General features: G+C 42.2%; 1 protein-coding gene across 1 annotated transcript in view; it reads left to right on the top strand.

Annotated features, from left to right (window-relative positions):
- The window catches only part of LOC124250238 (adhesion G protein-coupled receptor E2-like), a 46,937-nt gene extending 29,292 nt beyond the window's left edge, over positions 1–17,645 (top strand). Inside the window, exons 7-19 of the mRNA XM_046682067.1 lie at positions 95–138; positions 257–334; positions 746–923; positions 3,991–4,098; positions 4,289–4,509; positions 4,693–4,872; positions 5,953–6,150; positions 6,434–6,669; positions 9,645–9,711; positions 10,120–10,211; positions 11,208–11,376; positions 11,462–11,572; positions 16,643–17,645. Coding sequence (XP_046538023.1) covers positions 95–138; positions 257–334; positions 746–923; positions 3,991–4,098; positions 4,289–4,509; positions 4,693–4,872; positions 5,953–6,150; positions 6,434–6,669; positions 9,645–9,711; positions 10,120–10,211; positions 11,208–11,376; positions 11,462–11,572; positions 16,643–16,645 — 1,685 coding nt within the window. The 3' untranslated portion in view covers positions 16,646–17,645. The remainder of the gene's footprint in view (positions 1–94; positions 139–256; positions 335–745; positions 924–3,990; positions 4,099–4,288; positions 4,510–4,692; positions 4,873–5,952; positions 6,151–6,433; positions 6,670–9,644; positions 9,712–10,119; positions 10,212–11,207; positions 11,377–11,461; positions 11,573–16,642) is intronic.
- Positions 17,646–25,881: the final 8,236 nt, after the last annotated feature.

Below are 25,881 nucleotides of genomic sequence, written 5' to 3'. Positions count from 1 at the left end.
CACACACACACACACACACACACACACACACACACACACACACACACACGGAGATGCTCTCACACCTAATGAAGCGCTCTTCTGCCCCCTGCAGGAACCTTCCCCGCCTGGGCTCCACCCCGTAGAATCAAGAGCCAGGTGAGTGCCCCCAACAGGGAACGAAAGGCAGGAATCCCTCCGCACAGCCCGCCATTTTCCCCGAGCTCCCCCGCCCTCCCTCGAGGCTTCCTGACCCCTTCTTCTCCCCTCTCCCCAGCGTCTCTCCCGCTTCTTTGAAGGAGTCCAGAAACTGCGCGTAGGCTTCCAGTCAGCCTCGACCCAGGACACCGTCCAGGTAGGAGCAGGACACAGAGGAGGCAAGGTGGAGGCACCCCTTCCCCATAGAGGCCTGGTAAAGCTTTGGTCTGGGAGGAGCCGGACCCAACAGGACGGCGCCCTGCTCTGAGGCCCCGGTCCTCCTGGGTGGGTGGCGACTGCCCCCAGCATGTGTCTGTACTCACTGTGAGACACCCACGTGCAGCTAGTGACACCTTCCCTCTTGCCTCCCTGAACTTTGGATTCATGTCACCCTTGGCATTCACCAACAGGATGACCTCTGAGTGGCTGGATTCCAGGAAAAAAGACCCAAGGAATCCCAGCCAACATGACTTTTATCCTCAAATAAACAGTTACCAGGGTCTGCTTTCTGTGGCTGAGTGAGCAGGGTCTTCATGCAGACCCTCTGCTCTGTGTCCCCATCCTCCAGGGTCTCATGCATGAAGTGGATGATCTGCTGGAGACCCCAGGGGACCTGGAGACCCTGCCCAGCTCAGAGCAGCACTGTGTGGCCGCTAACATGCTCTTTGGCCTGGAGGATGTCCTGAGAGGGCTGAGCCAGGCCCTGTCCAATGGGTCATTGACCTTCCATTCACCTGCAGGCACAGGCAAGTACCCGAGTCTGCCCCAGGCTCCTGCATGACCATTTCCCACCTCATTTCGCCCAGGCCTCACTGGAGCTGGGTGACCGTGCTTGCATCTCAGTGTTACTCTCATTAACAAATTAAAATAAAAGGTTAAAAGGAAATGAATAAATTATATAAGTGAAATAAGCCCGATTGGTATTTGCCACAGTTGACAGGGTGGGTGAAATGGATGAAAGGGGTCAAATGTTTCAAACTTCCAGTTATAAAATAAATAAGCCACGGGCGTATGATGTGCAGCATGGTGACTGTAGTTAATAATACTGTATTGCATATTTGAAAGTTCCTATGAGAGTAAATCTCAAAAGTTCTTATCACAAATTTCAAAACTTTTGTAACCTGCATAGTGTCATATGTGAGCTAGGCTTATTGCAGGGATCCTTTTGCAATATAGACAAATTGTTATGTTGTACACTTGAAATTAATGTATCAATTATACCTCAATAAAGAAAGAAAAGAATACCACTGTAAATAATATACATTTTCATTGTGAACTAAATTATGAGCAGATGAAATAATAACAAAGAATTTAAGATAAAATAGAAATGGCTTCAAAAGAAAACAATTTATTTAGTTTAGAAGAATGTGAATTTAACATTATTTGATATTCAAGTATGATTTATTTTATTGAGGTAAAATTCACCTAACATAAAATTCACCATGTTAACCAAAGTGTACAATTGAGTGACATTTAATGCATTCACAGAGTTGTGATCATGACTTCTATTTCTGAAATATCTTCATCACCCCAGAAGTAAATACTGCAACCACTAAGCAGTCGCTCCTCATTCATGCCTCCCCCAGCCACTGGCAACCATGAATCTGTTTTCTGTCTCCATGGATTTGCCAATTCTGCACATTTCATATAAATATAATTATATGACATGTGACCTTTTAGTCTAGCTTCTTTCGCCCAGCATGATGTGTTCCAGGTTCATCTATATTTTAATGTGCATCGTATTTATTTCCTTTTTATGGCTGATTAATACTCCATTGTATATATGGGTATACCACCTTATGTTAGTCCATTCATCCATTGACCGACATTTGGGTTGTTGCCACCTTTGGACTATTGTGAATAGTGCCGCTATTAATATTGGTGTACAAGTTTTTGTGTGAATAACTTTTCAGTTCTTTGGGGTACATACTTAAGAGTGGAGTTTCTGACTAGTATAGTAGTTCCATCTTCAACTTTTTGAGGAGCCACCAAACAATTTTTCCAAAGTTCTACTTTTCTACTTTCCATTTCCACCAACAATGTCACAAGGGTTCCGGTCTCCTCATCCTCAGCAACATTTGTTACTTCCATTTTGTTTCATTTTTAGTATAGTCAGCTAATATCTCCTATGGTTTTGATTTGCATTTCCCTGATGACTAACAATGTTTAACATCTTTTCATGTCATCATTGAACATTTCTGTGTCTTTTTTGGAGACATGTCTATTCAAGACCTTTCCCTATTTTTTAATTCAGTTGTTTGGTTTTGGTTGTTGAGTTGTAAGAGTTCTTTATATATTCTGATAGTAGACCCTATGAGACGTGTGATTTCAAATATTTCCTCCCATTCCACAGATTATCTTTTCACTGTCTTTATGATCTTTTCACTTCAATGAACAGCTGGTTCCATTTTGATGAAGTCCGTTTTATCTGTTTTTTCTCTTGTTGCTTGTGCATTTGGTGTCCTATCTAAGAGTCCATTCCAAATCCAAGGTCATGGAGATTTACCTCTATGTTTTCTCCTAGTTGCTCGAGTTTTAGCTCCTAAATTTAGATCTATGACCCATTTTGAGTTAATTTATGTGTATTGTGTGAGGTAGGTGTCCAACATCCTTCTTTTGCTTCTGGATAACCAGATGAACCAGCACCATTTGTTGAAGAGACTATTCAATGGGAAACCATTGAACAATGTTGGCATTCCTTGTTGAAAATCAATTGACATAGATGTATGGGTTCATTTCTGGACTCTCAGTTCTATTTCACTGGTTTATCTGTCTATCCTTGTGCCAGTACCATGGTGTTTTGATTACTGTAGGTTGGTATTAAGTTTCGAAATCAGGAAGTGTGAGTCCTCCAAATTCGCTTTCCATTTTCAAGATTGTTTTGGGCATTTGGGCCTCTTGCAATGCCATATGAATTGTAGGATGAGCTTTTACATTTCTTCAAAAATAAATTAATAAAATGATGGTGGAATTTTGATATGGATTGCATTGAATCTGTAGGTCATTTTGGAGAATATTGCCATCTGAATAATATTGATCATTCCAATCCACAAACAAAGGATGTCTTCCCATTTATTCAGCATTTCCAGTTCATTTCAACAATCTTTTGTAGTCTTCTGTGTACGTATCCTAAGCCTCCTTGGATAAAATTATTCCTAATATTTTGTTGAATATTTTTGCATCTATGTTCATAAGAGATGCTGGTCTGTGGTTTGTTTGTTGTGATGTCTTTCTGTGGGTTTGTTTTTAGGATCATGGTGGCCTCGTAGGGTTATTTAGGTAGAGTTCCTTCCTCTCCTATTTTATGGAGGAGTTTACAAAGGATTCCTGTTAATTCTTCCTTGAATGGTTGATAGAATTCACCAGTGAAGCCATCTGGTCTGAGCTTTTCATTTTGGGAATTTTTTGATTACTGATTAAATCTCTTTACCCCTTATATGGCTGTTCAGACTTTTTGTCTCTTCTTCAGTCAGTTTTGTAGTTTATGTGTCTCTAGGAATTTGTCCATTTCATCTATGTTATCTAATTTGTTGTTGAATAATTACTCACAGTTTCTGTTATCATCCTTTGTAAATTCAGACGATATCCATATATATATTCCATTATGATTTATACCAAATATTGTACACAACATTATACAATATATAAAATAATGGTTTTTCTCTGTACAAATAACAATAGTATTACATATAGTATTGTTATATATAAATAGATATGTATGTATAAATATCTATAAATAAAACAATGGTATTGTATCAACCACTTAGTCGCAATTACTAATCTAAGTCCCTGTGTGCCTCGCACAACTCTTAGAGCTGACCCTGGAGGTGCTGGAGCAGGGAGACAGAAGTATCTCCTTGAGCCAGAATCGGGCAAAGATGCTGCTGAAGTGGGAGACGGTGCAGGGATCTGCTGACTCAGGTTAAGGCTGAGATGAGGAGAAGGCCACTGAAGCTTCCCAGTGGGCCAAGTGTCCAGGGATGGGACAGATAGAGGATTAAATGTTAAAGGGAAGTGTGGGGTATGGAGAGGCCACAAGGAGAGAGTCCATCTGAAGAAGGAGGGGTCCTGTTGGGGACACCAAGATGTCAACCTTGCCCTTGTCCTGCAGGCCCTTCTGTGGTGGGCTTTGTCTCCATCCCGGGCATGGGAAAGCTGCTGGCTGAGGCGCCCCTGGTCCTGGACCCTGAGAGGCAGGAAGTTGTACGGGAGACACACAAGGACTTGCTGCAGGAAGTCACCCATGTCCTGCTCTCAGATGTCGTCACCACCTTCTTCAGCAACAATGACACTCAGAACCTCAGCTTCTCAGTCACCTTCATCTTTAACCATGTGAGTCCAGGTGGGAGGGGGCTGTGGGTGTGGAAGAGGCCTGAGTCCTGGGTGCAGCCTTAGGGTTCAGGTGGGTCCCCATAGGTGCATTATTTACCCAGGAAGGCCCTTCATGAGCCAAGTTTGGGTCAGCATTTCTGAGCATCACAACCAGCAGCTCACACTCACTCCCTGATCTTGCAGTCAGTGACCCCTCAGCCAAGGAAGAAGGTGCTCTGCGTCTTCTGGGAGCACAGCAGGAGTGAAAGTGGTCATTGGGCCACCACAGGCTGCACGATGGTGGGCACCAGAGACACCAGCACCACCTGCCAGTGCACCCACCTCAGCAGCTTTGCCGTCCTCATGGCCCACTACAACGTGCAGGTGAGGACCCTGAGAGGGGCTGTGTTCAATGTCTGTGGCACTGTAACCAATTCCCACACATGCAGTAGCTTAAAAGCCCACAGGTTTGTTATCTCCCAGTCTCTTCAGGTCAGTAGTCCTGCATGGTGCAGCTGTGCTGTCTGTCAGCATCTTACAAGCCTCAAATCATTGTATCAGCCACAGCTGCAATCTCATCTGAAGTTTTGGGTCCTCCTCTAAGCCCCGTGGTTCTTCGCAGAATTCAGTTCCTTGCAGTTGTAGGACTGACATCGCACTTTCTTGCTACCTGGCAGCAGGGGACCATGCTCAGCTCCTGGAGGCTACCTGCATCCCTTCTCATGTGGTCCTCTCATAGGCTCTCTCACAAGGTGTCAGTGGTCCTATCTCGAGGCCAGCAGGTGAAGCTCCCTCACATCAAAGCTCTCTCAAACTTTGAGTGTTTTTCCCCAGAAGCCCAGATCTTTCAGGGGCTCACCTGGTTAGACCAGGCCCACCGAGGATAAACTCCTTCTTTTCAAGTCAGTTGATGTAGGACCTGAACTGGGCCCTCCATGTGCCATATGCCTTCACAGCAGCATTGGACTGGCTTTTGACTGGAAACCTGAAAGAAGGGGTGTGTCCACGCAGGGGCAGGGATATGGTCGCCAAATTAGACCTCTGCTCACCTCAGGGGTCTCTGGTGCAGGAGTGCTCAGGGGCTGCAGAAAGGACGATTTGGCAGAGGGCACCAGGGAAGCCGGTGAGAACAGGTGGGTCGGGGCCGTGTTGGCCTCCCCCACCGTGCAGGTGAGCTGGTGAGTTCCTCTAGGTCACCAGACCAGAGACTCACTCAGGTGACCTCTAAAGGAAAATAAGCCCTTGTGAGAGGCAGGGCTTCGTCCAGACTCTGAACCTATCAGTTCACAATCCCATAGTGTCCTAATGTTCTGAACCTGTAGGTACTTAGTCAAACATCACAAGTTTACTTGGCTCCTCCATTCCTAATTTTTCTATGCCTAAAAATAAAAATAAAAATGGTGGAAGGGTCAGTACCCCACAGCAAGAAGGGGTGACTGTGGTCTCCTCTTTGCTAAGTCCCAGAGGGAGGATCCTGTACTGGATGTGATCACCTACGTGGGGCTCAGCCTATCTCTGCTGTGCCTCCTCCTGGCAGCCCTCACCTTCCTGCTGTGCAGAGCCATCCAGAACACCAGCACCTCCCTCCACTTGCAGCTCTCGCTCTGCCTCTTCCTGGCCCACCTCCTCTTCCTCACGGCCATCGACCGAACGGAGATCAAGGTACTGACCCAGTCCCAGTGGACCCTCTGGCCTGCCCCAGGGGGTGCTGGGTCCATGGGAGCCATGCTGCCCTGGATGCCTTAATGAAATGATCTTGGGTCCTGGGGAAGGTTAGGGGGTGAGTGACCAATGTCACATTGACTGATGCAACTAGACGACAAACCCTCTCTGACCGCTCCTTCATACGCATCAGACTTCTCCCCAATGGCAAGGCACGGGAGAGGTCCTGGGGCCACACTCCACGCTGACAGTCCCTCCTGGTGAGGCCTCACTCCTCCCCCAGGTGCTGTGCACACTCATCGCGGGCGCCTTACACTATCTCTACCTGGCCTCCTTCACCTGGATGCTGCTGGAGGGCCTGCACCTCTTCCTCACTGCACGAAACCTGACGGTGGTCAACTACTCCAGTGTGAGCAGGTTCATGAAGTGGCTCATGTTCCCTGTGGGCTACGGCGTCCCGGCCGTGATCGTGGCCATTTCTGCAGCATCCAGGCCTCATCTCTATGGAACATCAACCCGGTAAATGCACTTTCCCGTTTGTCCTTATCTTCTCCAGCACAACCATGGCCATCATAGAACCAACACAACACTTTAATTTCACCAGAATATGATAGGCAGATAAAAACTCAGTAACCACTCCAAAGACACCTTCCTGGTTTCATGATTGCCTTCATTGAAGTGACTGTTTTAATTCCTTAAGATTTAATCCTTTTAAATGCTAATTATATTATGTTAATAATTCTATATTTATGTAATAATTATGTTTTATATTAACTATACACTAATATAATATTGATGATATGTTAATAATTACAAATTAATATAGTTAAAATATATGATGTGACTCATTTTGATGTTTTAGATTTTATTACATTAAATATTAATTTTATGTTATATTAATGACTATATTGTACTAATGCCTATGATACATAATATCAATTGCATCTTATATATTAGTGTATGTATATTAATATAATACCCATTGCATTAGTTTTGGAGACTGTTTTAAATCTTCTAGAAAGCAAAATTAAAGTGAAGGGATGGCATTGGTTTGTGTAATCCACTTCTCTCTCCTAATTAAAAAAAGGGAGTTAATTTAGACACTGAAATCATTATGACCAGAGCTAAGATTTGTAAATCACTTCTGTAGAGCAGTCTTTGATCTAAATATTTTTCATGTATCTCAGATCAAATCATCCTCCCCACAACCTTCTGAGGTAGAAACAAGTGATATGCCAGTATTACAGATGACAAAACTGAGGCACAAAGAGATTAACTAACACGGCCGAGATCTCAGAGCTGGCTGGTGGCAGAAGTGGGATCAAATCCAGTCTCACTCACAACACAGTCCTACACTGATAAAATTAATGTTCATCTGCATTGGATGAGCCCCGGCCAGCCAGCTTTCCTAGATAACTTAGGATAAAAGCGAACTCCATCTGTAAAGGACCAGACAATAAATACTTTTGGCTTATGGGCCATCCCATCCCTGTTGCAACTACTCACCTCTGTCCTTATAGCATGAAAGCAGCCACAGACGATACGTAAGGGAACGAGTGTGACTGTGTCCCAGGAAAGCACATTCACAAGATCAGTTGGCAGCCCACCTGGCACAGGCTGCAGTTTCCTACCCCATCCTTAGTAGCTTTCTCTTCCCTTCTCCCTGGTGGCGCCATCTCTCCATGCTCCTGCCACCTCCCATCTCATTCACAATTCCCCTCACTTGGGATCAAATTCCAATCCTGTCACTTGCATCAGTGTGGCCTTGAGTGACTGCCTCTGTTTCCTTAAGCCTCAGATGCCTGACCCGTGATGGTTTGAGTACCTGTGTGTGTGTGAGGAATAAAGGCATTCTGCACATGAGCCCTGCCTTAGTGCTGTGTCAGGCTTACTGTTACTTTTTCTTTTTTTTTGGCTCTCGTCTTTGGTGTCCCCAATTTGTTCACCTTGTCTCTACCTACTCAGCTTTCTTATCTCAGTGTACAATTCATTTCTCTCAGGGAACCCTTCACAACTATGTGACTCTGACACACCCCAGCCCAGGTGAAGATTCCAGCTACACGTGCTCATGCTCTTCATACCATGATCATAAAACTCGTCATCTTGTTTGTTTTTCCTGCCTGACTGTTGACCTTCCACCTGGCTGGACCTCCCAGAGGACTGAGACCAGTCTATCTTAGTCACGACTGGGGCTTCAGAGCCATGCACAGATCCTGGTAGAAAGGAGACACTCAATATTTGTCAACTAAACCATAAATTAATTGATTGGTTGATATTTTTACTTTTAAAAGTTGTATTTTTTTCTGCCAGCATTTCTGGGAACCAAGACTTAAAAGAAGTTTTTAAAAGGAATTTATTTTTTTAAAAACCACTTTGTTAAGGTATGATAGACATGTAAATAGATGTACGTATTTGACGTATAGCTCCTGCTGCGTTTGGGGATATGCATACACCTGTGAAACCATCACCACCATCAAAAGTATATACAAAATTCAGTTATGTAAGATAAAAAGATCAGGAGACCTACTAAGGAGCACATGCTTATAGCTAATAATATTGTGTTAGACACTTAAAATTTACTAAGAGGGTATATCTTACGTTAAACGTTTTTACCAAAGAAAAGCAATAATAATAATATTAATTAAAAAAACAGAGAAAGACGAACACTGCATGATTTCACTCATATGTGGAAGATAAATACATGGATAAAGAGAACAGATTAGCGGTTACCAGTGGGGAAGGGGGCTGGAGCTTGGGAGAAAGGGTAAAGGGGCGCATATGTGTGGTGATGGATAAACGGTAGACTACTGGTGGTGAGCATGATGCAGTGTATCCAGAAATTGATCAGTAATAACGTACACCCGAAATTACATAATGTTATCAACCATAATGATCTCAATAAAATTACTTGAAATAATAATAATGATAATAATAAAGGAGGCAAGAGGGCTTGCCCCGTGGCATAGTGGTTGAGTTCAGCATGCTTCACTTCAGTGGCCCAAGTTTGCAGGTTCAGATACTGGGCATGGACCCACACCACTCGTCAGCCATGCTGTAGCAGTGACTCACATAGAAAAGAGAGGAAGATGAGCATAGATGTTAGCTCAAGGACAATCTTCCTCAGGAAAAATAATAATAATTATAATAATGAAGCAGGAAGAAACTTTGGGAGGTGAGGGATATGTTTATTTACCAATTCTTTATCCACAAAGACCAATATATTGTTTTTTTTTTCCTGAGGAAGATTTGCCCTGAGCTAACATCTGTCACCAATCTTCCCCTTTTTGCTTGAAGGATATTGGCTCTGAGCTAAATCTGTGCCAATCTTCCTCTATTTTATATGTCGTTGCCACCATAGCATCGCTGATGAGTGTGTAGGTCCGCACCCAGGAACTGAACCCAAGCAGCTGGAGCGGAGGGCACCAAATTTAACCACCAGAACAGCAAGCTGCTCCCATCACAAAGACCAATATATTCTTGAATCTCTTTCTTAGATGCTGGCTCAACACAGACAAAGGGTTTATATGGGCCTTCCTTGGCCCCGTCTGCACCATCTTCTCTGTGAGTAATGGATGACATCAGAGCCTCCTACCTGCCCAGCTGAGGGTCATTCAAAGTCAGGTGTATAAGGAGGGTTACAGGCAGGGTGAGCAGTCATTCCAGTTTGCCCAGGACTGAAGGGGCTCCCATGAGATAGGAATTTCAGTTTTAAAACTAGGACTGAAGTGTTTCCTGAGACATGAGATTTCAGGGCTAAAACTAGAAATTCCCCTGCAAACTTGGGTGAGTCGGTCACCCAAGTTACAGGACAATGATGTGCCTGCGTTACTGGGCGTTGGGTCTGGTTTTCTAGGACTGCTGTGAAATACAAATGCCCTTGCTGCTGGGTTAGGTGTTGGATGAGCTAGGAGGAAGGCTGAGCAGATGTGGAATGCATTTACTATGCCTTGTGGGGATATTCATCTGCAGATCAACTTGGCTTTCTTTCTGATGACCTTCTGGATTGTGAAAAACAAGCTCTCCTCACTCAGCAGCGACGTGTCCACCCTGAAGAACACAAGGTGAGGGTGCAGCAGAGGGTGCGCACCATCCCCCATACAAAGCATGGTCCAGGGGCAAGGCCATATGGTCCCAAGCTCCCCATGTCCTTCACCCAGATTCTCAGGGGACTGGAAGAGAGAGGTGCTCCTACCCTCCTTGGAAGCCAGCTCAGATACTGTACTTTGCTGCTGACACGCAAGCCAAAAGCCTTCTGTCCATCCGTAACCCCAGCATGAAGCACCTAAGCTACATAGAGAACTGACTTTGTTCTGATAAACGGGGATTACTTTCCTGGCTCCATGAAAAAGGGCCTAAGAACATCCACATCTTTATAACACGCTTAGGAAATCACACAGCTGTTCCCAGAGCCCAGCACACCCTTTCGTGCCCACACTTCCATGAGTGCTCTTCCTGAAGCCCTCTCCCACTCTCCCACCAGCTGAAAGCAGGTTCATTTGCCACTTATTACATCTTCTAAGGGTTTGGGGATGTCCTTTGCTTTCCTCAACTTTGCACAGAATCGATGGCCTCTATTCTGAGCAAAGGAGGCTCTGGGTCAGTTCATGGAGAAGGTGAGGATGGGAACAGTGCTGGATGGTCCTGGGCAGAAGTACCTTGCACTTCACAAATTTATAAATGACCATTTGTTTTTGTCCTTCCACTAGACTGTAAGGTCTGTGAAAACAGAAATCTTGTCTTTGTTGTTGTTAATGCCCAGGCCCACGCCTAGAGCCGGGTGCACAGAGTGACCTCAGCACTGTAGGTTGAGTGAAATTAGGGATCTTCAGGAAACATCATGATAGTTTTGAAATCCACATTATGCGGTGTCACTACCATCTTGAGTCTAAATGAAAATGCCATCCTGGACAAAGATAGCATTTCTTTTTGGGGAATCATGGCCAGTAAGATCTAGGTTGATCACAACTCAGTCAGAGGCATCCATGGAGTAGAGATGAAAATGGCCTTGGTTTTGTTGCTCTCTGTGCATCACAAGCCTCCTTTCTCCTGCTCCCCAGAATGCTGACTTTTAAAGCTACAGCTCAGCTCTTCATCTTGGGATGCACGTGGTGTCTGGGAATCCTGCAGGTGGGGCCGGCTGCCCATGTCATGGCCTACCTCTTCACCATCATCAACAGCCTGCAGGGTGTCTTCATCTTCCTGGTGTACTGCCTCCTCAGCCAGCAGGTACCACTGTCTGACGCCCACTCAGGATTCTGCCCATCCTCACTCCTCTCAGTCAGCTGACGCAGAGTCTGCTTTGCCTCTGCAGGTCCAGCAGCAATACAGGAGATGGTTCAAAGGGGTCACAAAAACCAAAGCCGAGTCTGAGAAGTACACGCTCTCCAGCAGGGCCATGCCTGATGCCTCCAAACACAGTGTGGTAAGGGCATGCATAGCTCCCAGAGCACTTCACTAACAGATCTGCTTGAGCAGCACATGCCTACCACACTGGGCAACCTGGGTATATAGGAGGTGATGCCCTAGCATGGCTCACACATGGTTTACTCCTGGACTCACTCAAGGCACTCCCCTGTCATGAAAGGAGCTCTTCTTCTACTTTCATTCACTGTGTTTCTATGCTCGCCTTGACCCTTGTACGTGGCTATCTTATTCTCCAAACGTGTGGAAACGCCCACTTTGTGAGAGATGGTGCATGTGCTTTTTAATTTTCCTTGGGAAGAAGATAGAAAACACTTACTCACAAGCAGAGAAAGATGCTATAGTATGCTCTATGAGCAGGAACTAATGATCTGAGGCAGTGATGCACGAGCTACTGAGAGTCACAGCACTATTCTTTCTCTCAAGTCATTCCAGGCCCCCCCTATATCTGAAGGACAATAAACACATGGTATATATGGTCATAAAAGGAAGGTGAAATCAGCATTAAGTTGGATCTGAGACTGTCCTTAGAAGTCTGCAATCGTTCCTGGTATTTTCAACACACACATACAATGCAAAACCAGGGAGGACAATCACAGAATGCATAAGAGAGATTCTAGCAAGGTGAATGGTACCAAGAATTGTATTTTCAGGTTTACCAACCATTTTCTCGTATTTTTTATTCATGTGTTCTTCCCATTAGCACTTGGAAGTAAGTGTTACTCCCACTTGGTAGGTGAAGAGAGTGAGACTCATGGGGTCTGGGTGTGTCGTGCAGGGACTTAAGCTGCTTCGTTCTTCCTCCCAACTTCCACGAGCCCCCCACCTGGCAAGGCCTCTGCATTTCTCTCTTCTGCCTGCTGGTCCACCCTCTGCAACTGCCCCTTCTCGAATACTCCACTCCTCAAAGGTCTCATCCTTCTAACTCTTCCCTCTTCCCAGCACATGTTCCTACCAACTTCTTCACAGGGAAAATCAACTCAGTGGATGAAACAGGGTTAACCTTGTGCTCTCAAAAACGCCAGGCATTTGACACCTGGTTCATTCTCTCCTCGTTCCATCTTATTCCCACAGATAGACAAAATCAGCTTCCAACTTTTAAAATCTAATCCCTCTGCCCGTATTTTTAAAAATTATTTTATTGAGGTCATATTGGCTTATAATGTGTAATTTTCAGGGGTACGTTATTATATTTGAGTTTCTGTGTAGACTGCATCATGTTCACCACCAATACCCTAGTTTTTATCCATTACCATACATATGTGTCCCTTTACCCCTTTTCCCCTCCCCCACCCCCTTTCCCTCTGGTAACCACTAATGTGTTCTCTTTATCCATGTGTGGGTTTATCTTCCACATATGAGTGAAATCATACCATATTTGTCTTTCTCTGCCTGACTTATTTCACTTAGCATAATACGCTCAAGGTCAATCCATGTTGTCACCAATGACACAGTTTTGTCTTTTTTATAGCTGCATAATATTCCCTTGTACTTATATATACACCACATTTTCTTTATCCATTCATCCGTTGATGGGCGCTTGAGTTGCTCCCACATCTTGGCTTATGTGAATAATCCTGAAATGAACATAGGGGTGTATAAATCTCTTTGAATTGTTTATGTTCTTTGGATAAATACCCAGTAGTGGAATAGCTGGGTCATATGGTATTTCCATTTTTAATTTTTTGAGGAATCCCCATACTATTTTCCATAGTGGCTGCACAAGTTTGCACTCCCACCAGCAGTGTATGAGGGTTCCCTTTTCTCCACATCTTCTCCAAAACTTGCTGTTTCTTGTGTTGTTAACTATAGCCATTCTGACAGGTGTGAGGGGATATCTGATTGTAGTTTTGATTTTTATTTCCCTAATAATTAGTGACATTGCACATCTTTTTGTGTGAGTTTTCCTCCACCTGTATTTGGTTCCTGACACTCGACTTCTCAATAACTTTACATTATTGCTCATGCATTCTCTCTCTGGTCCTTGCACTGTCTCCCCTTCTGAACAGCATCTTTTCCACCTTCATTGCAACATGCTAAGTCGCTCTCATTAAAAATACTAATGTTATATGTTTTACCCCTCCCTCTTCTTCTATACACTCAAGACTAGCTTTTGCCTCCTTCATTCCACCAAAAGAGCTCCCTCTTAAGCCCCCAATGGCCTTCATGTCAAGGGATGCAATAAATATACTTTGGTCCTCTCAGCAGTATTGGATGCTGTGGTTACTGCCTCCATCATGAAACTTCTCTTTGTCTCTGGCTTCTATGTCTCAACACTCCCTGGAATTCTTCCCCTCTCTCTAGCTGAGCTTTATTCATCGTCTTTACATTTCATCTACCCTACCTGGCTTGGGTCTAGAAACACTTCTATTCTCATATTAACCTACCTCGGACAATCTTGTCCACAGGGACTCAGTGAACCACGCAGGAAATGATGGTCAAATATATTTCTCTGACTCTGAATTACCTGTGAGCTCCAGACCACTAATCCCAATTGCCTACTCGAGACCTCCACTTGGATATCTCAGAAGTAGCTCAACATTGTCATAACAGAACTTATCGAGTTTTTTACCAGTTTAATCCTCTTCAGGATTTCTCATCTCTTTGGGTGACATCTCCAGCCATCTTGCACCAGCCAGGACCTGGAACATCCTTCACATTATCATCTTCTCTACCCTGTTCCACCCCAAACCAATCCATGGCTAAATTGTGCTAATATTTCTTCCTCAGGAGCTCACAAATCTGTCTTGTTGACACCGTGTCCATCACCTTGTCCCTAACTCCAGCTCCCATCTTCTCTTGGCCAGATTGCAATATCCTCCTAACTCGTCTCCCCTCTACTCTTCTCCATCTTCCAATTAGTTTTCCACATAAAATTCAGAATTGTCTTCTCAAAACAAAAATTTGATCATGTACCACCTTGCATAAAAATCCCCCAAATCGTTCCCCATTGCCACTAGGAGCAAGACCAAAATACATGAGGTTCCAATTTCCCCCACATCCTCACCAAAACTTGTTATCACTTGTTTTTATACCTTGGTGGGTGTGAAGCAGTTTTTCATTATGGTTCTGATTTGCGTTTCCCTAATGTCTAATGATGTTGAGCATTTTTCCAAGTGCTTATTATCCATTTGCATGTCTTCTTTGGGGAAATATCTATTCAAATATTTTCCCTATTTTTAATTCAGTGATTTCTCTTTTATTGATAAGTTGTAAGAATTCTAGGTGTGTTCTGGATACAAGTCCCTTGTCAGATATTTGATTTGCAGTTATTTTCTCTCATTCTGTGGGTTGACTTTCCATCCTCTTGATAGTGTCCATTGATGCACAAAAGCTTTTTATTTTGATCAAGTCCAATTTATGTATATTTTATTCACTTGTGCTCTGGGTGTCAGCCCTAAAAAAGAATTGCCTAACCCAGGGTTACAATGATTTACACGCATGTTTTCTTCCAAGACTTTTATGCTTTTAAAATTACATTTAGGTATATGATAGGTTTGGAATTAATTTTCTAAAATGCAGCGAGGTTGTTAACATGGTGTGAGGTCCACATGCTTTTGCATATGCCTGTTCGTTTGTCCCATCATCAGTTATTAGAAAAATTATTTTTCTCTCCATAGATTATCTTGACATCCTTGTCAGAATAAACTCACCATAAATGTAAGAGTTTATTTTTGGTCTCTTAACATTATTCCATTCGTCTCTCTTGATTATTGTAGCTTTGTAGTAAGTTTGAAAATGGGGAATTGACTCTACAAATTTGTTCTTTTTTTCAAGAGTTATTCTGGACTAATTGAAGTCCTGTATAAATTTTAAGATGTGCTTGTCAATTTTGAGAAGAATTTAACTGAGATTTTGACAAGAATTGTGTTAAATCTGTACATCAGTTTAGGGGGATGCTACCATCTTAACATATTAAGCTTTCAGATCCATGAACACAAATGTTTTTCTGTTTCTTTAGAACTTCTTTGACTTCCTTTGACAATGTTTTATAGTTTTCATTATACAAGTCTTGCACTTTTTAACACAGTATCATTTTTCCGCTTTCCTTCTCAGGAGAATTAAGTGAACAACTAAGCCAGAAGGTCTTGTATCCTGGAATATTCTGAACTTCATCCTTTGGGCAAAGTGTATAAAAAATACTTTTTCACGTTTGTTGCCAGTTACTCTTCATGGCACCATTGTGGGAGAAAGTATGCAGGAAATGTTTGACATTCAGTTGCTGGAAGATTTGGGTTTTCTCATCCATACAGCATGATGTCACTCCCTGCAAAGTCAAGGAGCTATGGCCCAATTCCTCAGTTGCCTTGGATTAACCCCCTCTGCCCTAACCTCTTTTCCAACAAAGATGCTCCTCACTTTGAAGATCTATGGTAAGGAAAACCAACCTCAACTGACTTTCTTAAAATAGCATAAAAGAGAAAAATATTGTTCAACCACCTGCATGTAGTGTAAACAACTAATCCAGTTGCCCAACTTTCCTCCCTTTGGTACCAAATGTCCTACTTCTCATGAAACACTTGGGCTACAGGTAAACTAAAACAGTTGGCCTCCCTGCATACATGCTTCCACTTCTTCACACTCCATTTCTAAATGCTTACTAATTTATTCATTCAAAAGTGTATTTTTATTACTCACCATATGCTACACACAGAACAAGACAGATCCAATTCCTGATTTCACTGAGCTCACAAGTAAACAATAATATTTCTTCTCTTAGTGTGAACCCTGTGGATAGAGTCTGTGCATCTTTACGTTTTATAAGCAGAGCTGTGTAAAAGTGTATTTTAATAGTACACAGTATGTAAGATGCATTTGTGTATAACATTATTTCATCCTCGGCATGCAGTCTAGGCAAGATCCAAATCCAGAGCTGTGACACCTACAGGAAATTCCCTGTGGGCCCCACTGACCAAATCTGCATCAATTTGAACATCAAGGAAAATTACTGTAAATAAATAGAACATATTAAATAAAAATATGCATGAATTTATGGTGATATATAAAACATCAGCCAATAAATGTAGACGATGTGATAAAATGAGAATATCATGGTTTTTTCAATATCCAGTAAAAGGCCACTAAAAGCATTGGGTGAAAGGCTGCTGGAGGACAGGCTGGCCCCACAGTGACCAAGAGTCCCCTCAGATTACTGGTTCATCACAAGGGCCAAGGTGCACGTCTACAGCATGGAGATCTGCCAGTCACCATCTGAACTTAATGATCAGGCTCAACATCATCAATACGGGAAACCTGACATCAGATATCTCCTGAGAAGACATGAAGTTACAGCATCCCATTTGTGGTGAATGAAGAATTTTGACAAATCAGTCTAACCTAAACCTAATCCAGCTTTAGACCAAGGGTAGACAAACTGTAGCATGCAGGACAAGCACAGGCAGCTAGCTGCTCCTGTGAATAAAGATTTATTGGAGCACAGCCACACCCATTCATGGATGTATTATCTATGGCTGCTCTCACGCTACAGTGTCAGAGTTGAGTAGCTGTGACAGAGACTGTAAGAGCGACAAGCTGAAAATATCTACCACCTGGCCCTTTATAGGCAACCTTGCCAGCACCTGTTCTTCCAGATCTAACCTTCAGAATACACGGAATACAGGGGACAGAAGAACAGGTTAAATGACATCAAGAGGAAACAGTCAGGCAAATTGAGAACGTGAGGCATTCAACAAGCCATTGGCCTGGACTCTTCTAAAGTCAATACCGTTTTAAAAATGACTAGAGGCTGCTTGAGATTAAGAGACAGAAGCGACAATACAAACAAATTCAACGTCAATTTTAGTGGGACTCTGGTTCAGATATACAGCTATAAAAGGTGTTTTGCAGGCAATTGGGATAATTTGATTATGCGTCAGATATTAAAAGTTATAAAATTGTTCATTTTCTTGGGTGTAATAATCTTACTATGATTATCTGGAGAATATTCTTTGAAATCTTCAACATTTGTTGAAGAAATATTGAAGAATGAAGCATCGTGATGTCTGCCAGTGACCATCAAATGTTTTAGCAAGAATATGTATGTGTGTATATAGATTGAGAAAGACTTTTTAATGTGGCACTAATTGTTGCTGAATCTAGATAAGTGTTTATTGTATCACTCTTCCAAATTCTGTGTTTAAAAATTGTAAATAAAAAATGTCAGAAAAGTAAATAAATATATTAATTAGTTATTAACTTATTAAACATATACCCTCATAAATTCCTAGAAGTTCAGATCAACTGCCTTTTTTTCTGCACAAAACTAACTTTGGGAAGTGACATTTTATAAAACTATGAATTTTCATGGCTATATGGTGATGGATTTAAAAACTAAAAATTAAAATTTTAAAATACTAGAGAAAATAGAGGGAAATAGAAAATGGAAATGAGTACCACTCCCAACTTAATAAGAAGAAAAATCCATATAAACTACAAAATCATTCATTCTCTTGAACCCGTAAGAGAGCTGAGGTCACAGGAAAACAAAGTAGCCTAAAATCTGAGGGAAGGCAGGCTCATCCAGCAGAGACTGTCAGGGCACTGGCTCACCTGTGGCAGAGCACAAAAGGCAGGGATCTGGGTGCCACACAAACAGTTAAGAAGAATTCATCTTCACTTTTTAATGAATTGACCAGGGCCAAGGTGGGCAATCGTGCGAGTGTAGAACCTCTGAGGGAGTGGCAGGAACGTGCAGAGACCCTCTCTGAGATGCAGCCACGCTGGGCGGGTCTACTGAAGGCAGAGCAATGAGGAAAACCCTCTGGCAAAACAGCCGCCACCAAAAGCACAAGATCACAGGGTAACACTACAATAAACTGAAGCCCAGGGCACGATGCCTCCTGACCGGATAGACGGAAGCCCCTCAAAAACAGCCTAGCAGAAGAATAGCATGCCCACTTCCAGTAATAAATAATAAATCCCTCAGTGTCTACTTGTGATGAGAAACAGCTATTTTGAGTTGCTGCCAAGCCATTTAATAGCGTGACAACCCTGCCCACACCCAGAGTCTGGACGTTTAAATAAAAAATAAAAAGCTCTGGACCTGAGCTTATGATTTCTGCCACAAGTTCCTAGAGTCGAGCCCATGAAAAGTTAGTGACCTCTGCCCCAAGCACCCCATAAGCGATAGGTGCTTGCGACCCTGCTGTCTATCTCCTGCTCCCTCGTGACCTGGGCCAGAGGACTGTCCTTCCCTTTGGGCTCATTGCACACACACCCTCCAGTCCTGGGGCCTGTAAGTTACAAATCTTGTTACTTTACTGCCTTTGTGTGAGTGTGTGGAAACTTCACCTTCAGTCAGGACAACGCTGGGTTTTCACTTCCTCAGAGGGGGAGCTCGGATGCTGAGGGTGCCATCCACTGACCCATGAGGGTGGCTCATGCCTCCTCATTCAGCAGGTCACAATGCATATTCTTAACTTAATACACTAGCTGTGGGCCCTCCCACACACTACTGTCCTACACACATTGTCCAGCATTCAATCAAAAATTATGAAGCACAAGCAAAAGCAAGAAAACACAACCCATGGAGAAATCAAAAGAACCAGAATTAAAGATAGGCTAACAAACAGGACATTTAAAATAACTGAGGTTAATGTGTTAAAGGCTCTAGTGTAGTAGTTCTCACCAGGGGGACAGTTTTGCCCCAGGGTGCAATTTCTGCAGACATCTTTGGTTTCTCAGCTGGAGGGGTGCCTACTGGCATTTAGTGAGTGAGGGCAAAGGATTCTGCCCAACAGTCTACAACGCACTGGACAGCCTCGGCCACAAAGAGTTCTCCAGCCCCCAAGGATCAATACTGCTGAGCTTGAGAAACTATGCTTTAACTACTTTACATTAGATAGATGCTAAAAACGGGTGTTTTCCTTTCTCCATGAGAAACAGGAAAGTTTCTACAGCAACATAGAAAGCGTAAAGAGAAAGTAGCTTTTAACGGGAAATTTCATGTTCTCTTCTGTTACCCTCAAGGTTGAGAAACCCTGTTCTACCCAAAAAGGTGGACAACATGTATGAAGATATGGGAAATTTCAAAAGAAAACAGAAGTCACAATTTAAAATTTCATTAATAGCATCCTTTTAAACAACAATCAAAATCCAAAGGCATAGAAAAAAATTGACAAGCCTTACTACTTAAATAGAAGTTTCTGGATGATAAACTACACCATTAACAAAGCCTGAAGACAAGGTAAAATATTTGCAACGTTAATAAAAGATTAACATCTATGATGTACAAAGAACTTCTAAAATTCAATAATTAAAAGGCTAACAAAATGTTAAAAAAGAAATCTAGAGGTAATTAACAGAAAAAGAAAAGTTCTAATAAATATGTAGTAATCAAGGAAATTGAGGTTAATATAAGGAATTGATACTGTCGAGTATCATACTGTAAAAATCTAAGGGTTGGATAACATTCAACATTGGTTAGGCCATGGTGAAATGGATAGCCCCATATGGTACGAGGGTAGATTGATGTAGACACTGTATGTTGCAATTCGGTACTAGCTATGAAAATTTAAGACGCACACACCCTGGGGCCCAGAAATCCCACTTCTTTTAATCTCCCTTGGAGAAACACTCCCATGTTCATAGAACAATATTTACAGGAAGGATTTTGCAGTATGTGTGCCAAAGGGCAAGAGCGGAAGAGATGCAAGAAGTAGAATGGACAACACCAGAGTGAGCCCTGATGTGGACCAGAGATCTTGGTGACTGTGACGTGTCAATGGAGCTGCCTCCATTGTAATCAGGGTACTCGTCTGGTGAGGGATGTGGACGACGGGAGAGGCCACACGTGTGTGGGGGTAGGGGGCACGTGGGGAAATCTCTGTACCTTCCTTAATTTTGCTGTGAACCTAAAACTGCTCTAAAAAGTTAAGATTTCTAAAAATAGAGCAATTTGGCCAAGGCTCAAATCTCTTGTGGCTGCCCACTTGCTCTCCTGTCCTCTAAGGTGCCCCGGAAACTACCACACCAACAGGGTCACGCTCACATTTTGCTTCTGAGCTCACCAGTGAGCTGGGAGAATCTTCCCAAAGGACCGTAACCCAGTACAAAAGCAAAAGCCTTTTTATGGTGTTTAAGAGTGCACAGCGATAGCCATTCATGTTACTTAAAAGTTAGTAATTACAAATAATCTATTAGAGAGTAAAAAATGAGCATTTCCAAATTAAAAGTAATTTTTTTTTATTTTTCAGAGGGCTAAATTCAGTATTCTACCCTGAAATTTGGCCTCAGTGCTTGGGAAAGTTGGAAAACTCTTGCGGCGCAAGTGTGCCTGCAGAGAACTGAAGGGCCCGTGTTTGGGGTGAAGGAAACTTTGCCAGATGGAAAACATCAGAACTGTTTTGACTTCGTTGTGCTTCTCAATCACTGTTATTCTTGTCCTCTAATTAAAAAGGACTGTTAACTTTTCTTAAATACGCAGGCATCCACAAATCAGGAATGACAAAGTAAATGGGGGTATATCTGTCAGAATAAGAAAGAATAAAATACATCTGTCTATAGCACAGCTCCTACACTGACGTGAAATGAGCTACAACAGACATAGTTGAGTGTGAAAAAGCAACTTGAAATACAGTCTGCACAGTACTGTTGAGTTAATTCTTATGAATAGTAAAATATGGTATTTTTTACAGGTGCGAAGTGAGGAGCCTAAGTTTGGGGACACTGATTAAAGGGTATGACAACTTCTGTAATGTCTGAGCTGTTTCAACAAGAATGTGTTATTACTAATGTGATTAAAAGGTTATAAGTTCTGCCTTGAGTTTTTAAGGAATAACACGCATCCTATCCATAAAGGACTTCTGCTGAGGGGAGTAGGATCAGGACAGAGTTCAAGAAGAAATTTGGCGGAATCTCTAATTTGTGGATGGTTATTTAAAACTACAACATAAGCACACAGTGTCAGAGTACTTAATAAATAGAGTGTAAAAATAAGAGGTGTCTTCTGGGTGTTTGGAAGAATAGTCAAGTTTTCTCAGTTATTACCCATTTTTGTTTTGACATGAAGATCAAATAGAAATACAGAAAAAAGACAATGCCAAAATTTCTCATGAAGAGCTTATTGTGGGAACACAGGCAGCTTTGGGGTCCTAGCTTCCCCAGGCCTTATACATGTGATTGCAGGGAGCCACAGATGTCAGCTCAGTGTGGGGGCCGTGCTGCTCTGGTGGAGGGGGAGCAGTAAGTTATGGGTGTGCACGGACTCACCCTCTCCCTGCCCCTTATGGAGAATTCAGCTTTAGGCCGTTCACTTCTCCTGCTGCCAGACACTGCAGCCCTGAGATCTGTGTTACACCATGGGCCTCAATTCTTCTTATCAGGGTAACAGGTCAAGGAAGTCACAGACAGGTCTGGGGTCTTTGCCGTCCTCCACCCTCAATATCACGTCCATATGTCTGTCAAATAATCAACTATGTACCCACTTCAAATTTCCAAGTGCTCTTTCAAAAATAAAATGTTTACTTACTAATAGGGAGCAGTTTAACAAATTAGAGTTCAACCATAGTAGGAAAACCTATGGAACTGTGAAAAAAATTGAAGTAATATGTACATAAAAAGGAATCTTTTCATGTGAAAATTCTAGTCACAGAATCTTACACATAGTTTAATATAGGTTTTTAAAATACAGATAGATAAATAAAAATAAGTAGATTAATATTTAGAAAAATGCTTGGGTACGTTACAAAGTGTGAGTCATGAGTCCCTTTGTAAAGGAGAGAGAACACGCATGTTCACATGTGCCTGTGTGTTGCAGGGCTCAGCTATGCGACGTAGGGGAAATTTCTCATATTTTGCTGAGCACATACGTTGCTTAAGTCATTTAAAAAGAGAATACGGATATATTTCTTATGATGTGAAAAAGAAAAATAAATTCCAAGTTGCTACAAAGGAAAATACTTTGAAAAATGATACCTGACTTGGCTCACAATTCTTTACCTCCAAGTCCAACCAATGCAATGAGGAAAGGAAAATAAACAGGTACAGTGCTTGAAAGAAAACAGAACACAGTCACTATTTGCAGATAACATAATTGTCTACCAAGAAAACTTCAGAGTTCACTAACACATACTGAGTTCACCAAGATGTCCATAGCAAGATCAAAATACAAAATACAACGGCTTTTTCCATCAAGGGAAAAACAAATTTTAAAATACAGAAGCAAAAACTGTTTAAAATAAAAGAAATAATACTTCAAAAATACCTGGGAACAATCCTACAGAAAACGCATGAAGCCTTCAAGCAGGAAAATACGAAGTCTAACTGTGAAACATCATAGCCTCCATAAAGAGAGAGTCATGCTGGTGGGGTGGGGAGATCTTAACATTTTGAGGAAGCCATTACCTCCAAATTAATCTGTACAGTCAATGCGATCGCAAAGCTCCAAGGTATTTTTCATGGAACTTAGTAAACTAGCTGTAATGTGTATGTAGAAGAAAAAATAGGAGAGGAGAGGCAGCACAGGTGTGAAGAATAGTCAGTGACCAGGTGTTCACATTCTCCCGTTTCTCACCCTCTGCTTTGTCGTCACCAACTTTAATCAGCTCCTCTCTTCCCTACAGACCCCGGAACTCTGCTTACCCTCAGGCCTGAACAAGGACAAAAAGGGGAGCTGCCACCCTTGTGACTTTCTCCTGGGAACTGGCTGACCACGGCGAGACTCTCTCCCCATCAGAACACACCGGTCATTCCCTCATTTGTCTGGCTTCCCTCCAAAGGTTTCTGCTCACCTCTGCCTGCCTCCTTCAGTACCCCGTAAGGAAAAACATTTTTCGTTGTGATTTCAGATTTCTGAGATTGGAGCGTTCTCTCGAATATGGTAGTCCTTCTAATGAAAGTCTGTCATTCTCAAAGTCCAGTTTGGTTTTACTGGAAATAAATACAGAGATTTGCCTCCTGGGACCTATAAAACCATCAAAACTACAGCATTTTTAAAAGTGCAGTGCAGTTCCAGGTACAGAAAAATGATCAACGAAACAGATTAGAGAATACATTATATGTAACAATTTAATATTCAATACAAGTGGAATTTCAGGACAATGTGTGAAAAGGGGCATGTGAAATCAGCATAGAAACAATATTCTCTCCGATAAATAGTGTCAGAACAACAAACTATTCATTTGTGAAAACATCTTTACTAAACAGATTCCAGGTACATTAATATTTACCAAAATTATTAAATTATTAGAAAATGAAAGACAATATCCTAGACAAGAACTAAAGTAAAAATCCATACAGAAAATAATGGAAAAACCGCATCAAAATGAGACGAAAAGTTTATGGGTTTATGATGACACCACCCTCAATTTCATCATTATTCCAATTGTCATGGGGCTGAGACTTACCCCATCTATATCAGTGTGAGAACGGACAAGGGGTATCATTAGTGAGACTGTTGTTCCAAGACACTCCTGTCCATGGTGGTCGGACACTGTGCCGTGAACAGGGTGTGCATGTCATCCTGGACCCAGTGCCCAGCGTTCGACTCTCTGACTGGTGGCATCCTTAGCATCTGCCCTCCCTGACAGCACAGCTACTGCTTCCAGGCCCTTAGGGCAGCTGAGCTAGGACAGTCCATGAGCAGTCGGACTCCAGTGTGGAGGGACAGCTGGATTCACATCTGGTTGGTGATGCGCATGCTCTGCAGGTTCCTGGGGCTCCTGTCAGGGGTGGGGGAAGGGTGGAATCAAGAGAAAACATCAAGGGTTTGTAACTGCAGTTTAATGTAAACATCCGCATTTGAAAGGAGCAACTGGCCTTATTTTCTGTGTTCAAATCCCAATTGGTGATTTGAGGTTGTGGTTCTTTATTCTTTTAACCCACAGAAAACGGATGACCATCCCCCAGGGAAAAATTTGAATCTCCAAACAAGGAAGTTCCAGCATTCCCTGATGGATCAGAGGAAGCTTAGAGACCTAAAATTGCTGACTCCATTGCTTCCAATTTAGCTGCTGCTCAAGTTCAAGTGAATATTCTCTCTTCTCCCCTTATCCTTCCCCAGAAATAAAGCAGGTGACAGGGTTCTCAGGAAGAATAGTTTATGTGACAAAAGACACCATAATAAGAGTTTGGAGACATGTGATACAATAAAAAATTTTGCTTTATTTAGGGAAAGATATATAGATACAGATACATGCGACACGTAAACACATGCACGCACATATTGTTAACTCCTTAAATAGTAAGAATGAAGGAATACGATAGAAAGCGTGCAAAAGATATGAGCAGGTAACTCACAGAGAGAACCAGGAAAATGCAAAAAGACATGAAAATTTGTTGAAATTTACACTGGTAAATGAGAGAAGTACAGACTGAAATGATAAGATAAATTCTTTACCCTTCAAATTGGGGAAAATGAAAACCTTTGATAATGTATAATTTCAAGATTCCAAGACGTCTGTGATCCCTAAGCGTCCTGATGGTTAACTGCTAAGCTTACAGAATCTTAGAATTGTACAGTTGAAAGGTACCGTGCAGTTCACCTGGTCTGGCCTCGTCATCCTAAGGATGGAGGCACCTGTGTGCTCAGAGAGGTTGGCTTATATTCTTGAAGTCTTTGACTTTTCTCCATCCACAAATATATAAGGAACACACCTTCTAGACATTTTGAAGCCCCTGCATCTCTCTTTCATTAATTTCCTTCTAAATGAGATAAATGATTGACCTAGCATAGAAGTCACTGAAATCACAGGTCAACAAAATTTTTCATGTTCAAAATGAAATTTAAAAAAGTATGAACGTGGGAGATTGATCCTCTTCTATAGCACCTGGGTAATTTGATAGATCCTACCAGATAGAAGTTTGGCAGAATTTATTACAATGTAAAATATGCATGCTCTTCAACCAAGTACCTGAACCACTTGTTGAATCTCCTAAGGAAATTTACAAATGATCTCCATGTGATATTTCTGATACGTTCACTGCAGAATTATTGTAACAATGAGAAACAAGAGCCCATCTAAATGTGCATCAAACAAGGAATGGAAGATATAATTTATTCATATTGTGTAATCTAAATATATACAACAGCAGCCAAAAAGAGAGATGTGGATCTCTATGTACGTCATGCGAAAACTCTCCAAAAAGTACTGTTGCCTGAAGGACAAGTTGAGAACAATTGATAGTATGAAAAACTTTATGTTAAAACACAACTACAACTATAGTAAATATAAACATTTTATACATAAAACAACCATAAGAAGACTCTGAAAGGTGCAGAGAAGGCAGATAGCACAGGAACCGTGGGACCCAAGGAAATACGCAGTGTTGATTCTGTGGGTTTTCTTCCTGCCTCATACATCCCAGACTTGG

The sequence above is a fragment of the Equus quagga genome, chromosome 13 (genome assembly GCF_021613505.1).
Source record: "Equus quagga isolate Etosha38 chromosome 13, UCLA_HA_Equagga_1.0, whole genome shotgun sequence".
NCBI lineage: Eukaryota > Metazoa > Chordata > Mammalia > Perissodactyla > Equidae > Equus > Equus quagga.
Note: the sequence above shows the minus strand (reverse complement) of the source record. Positions and strands in the feature narration are given on the sequence as shown.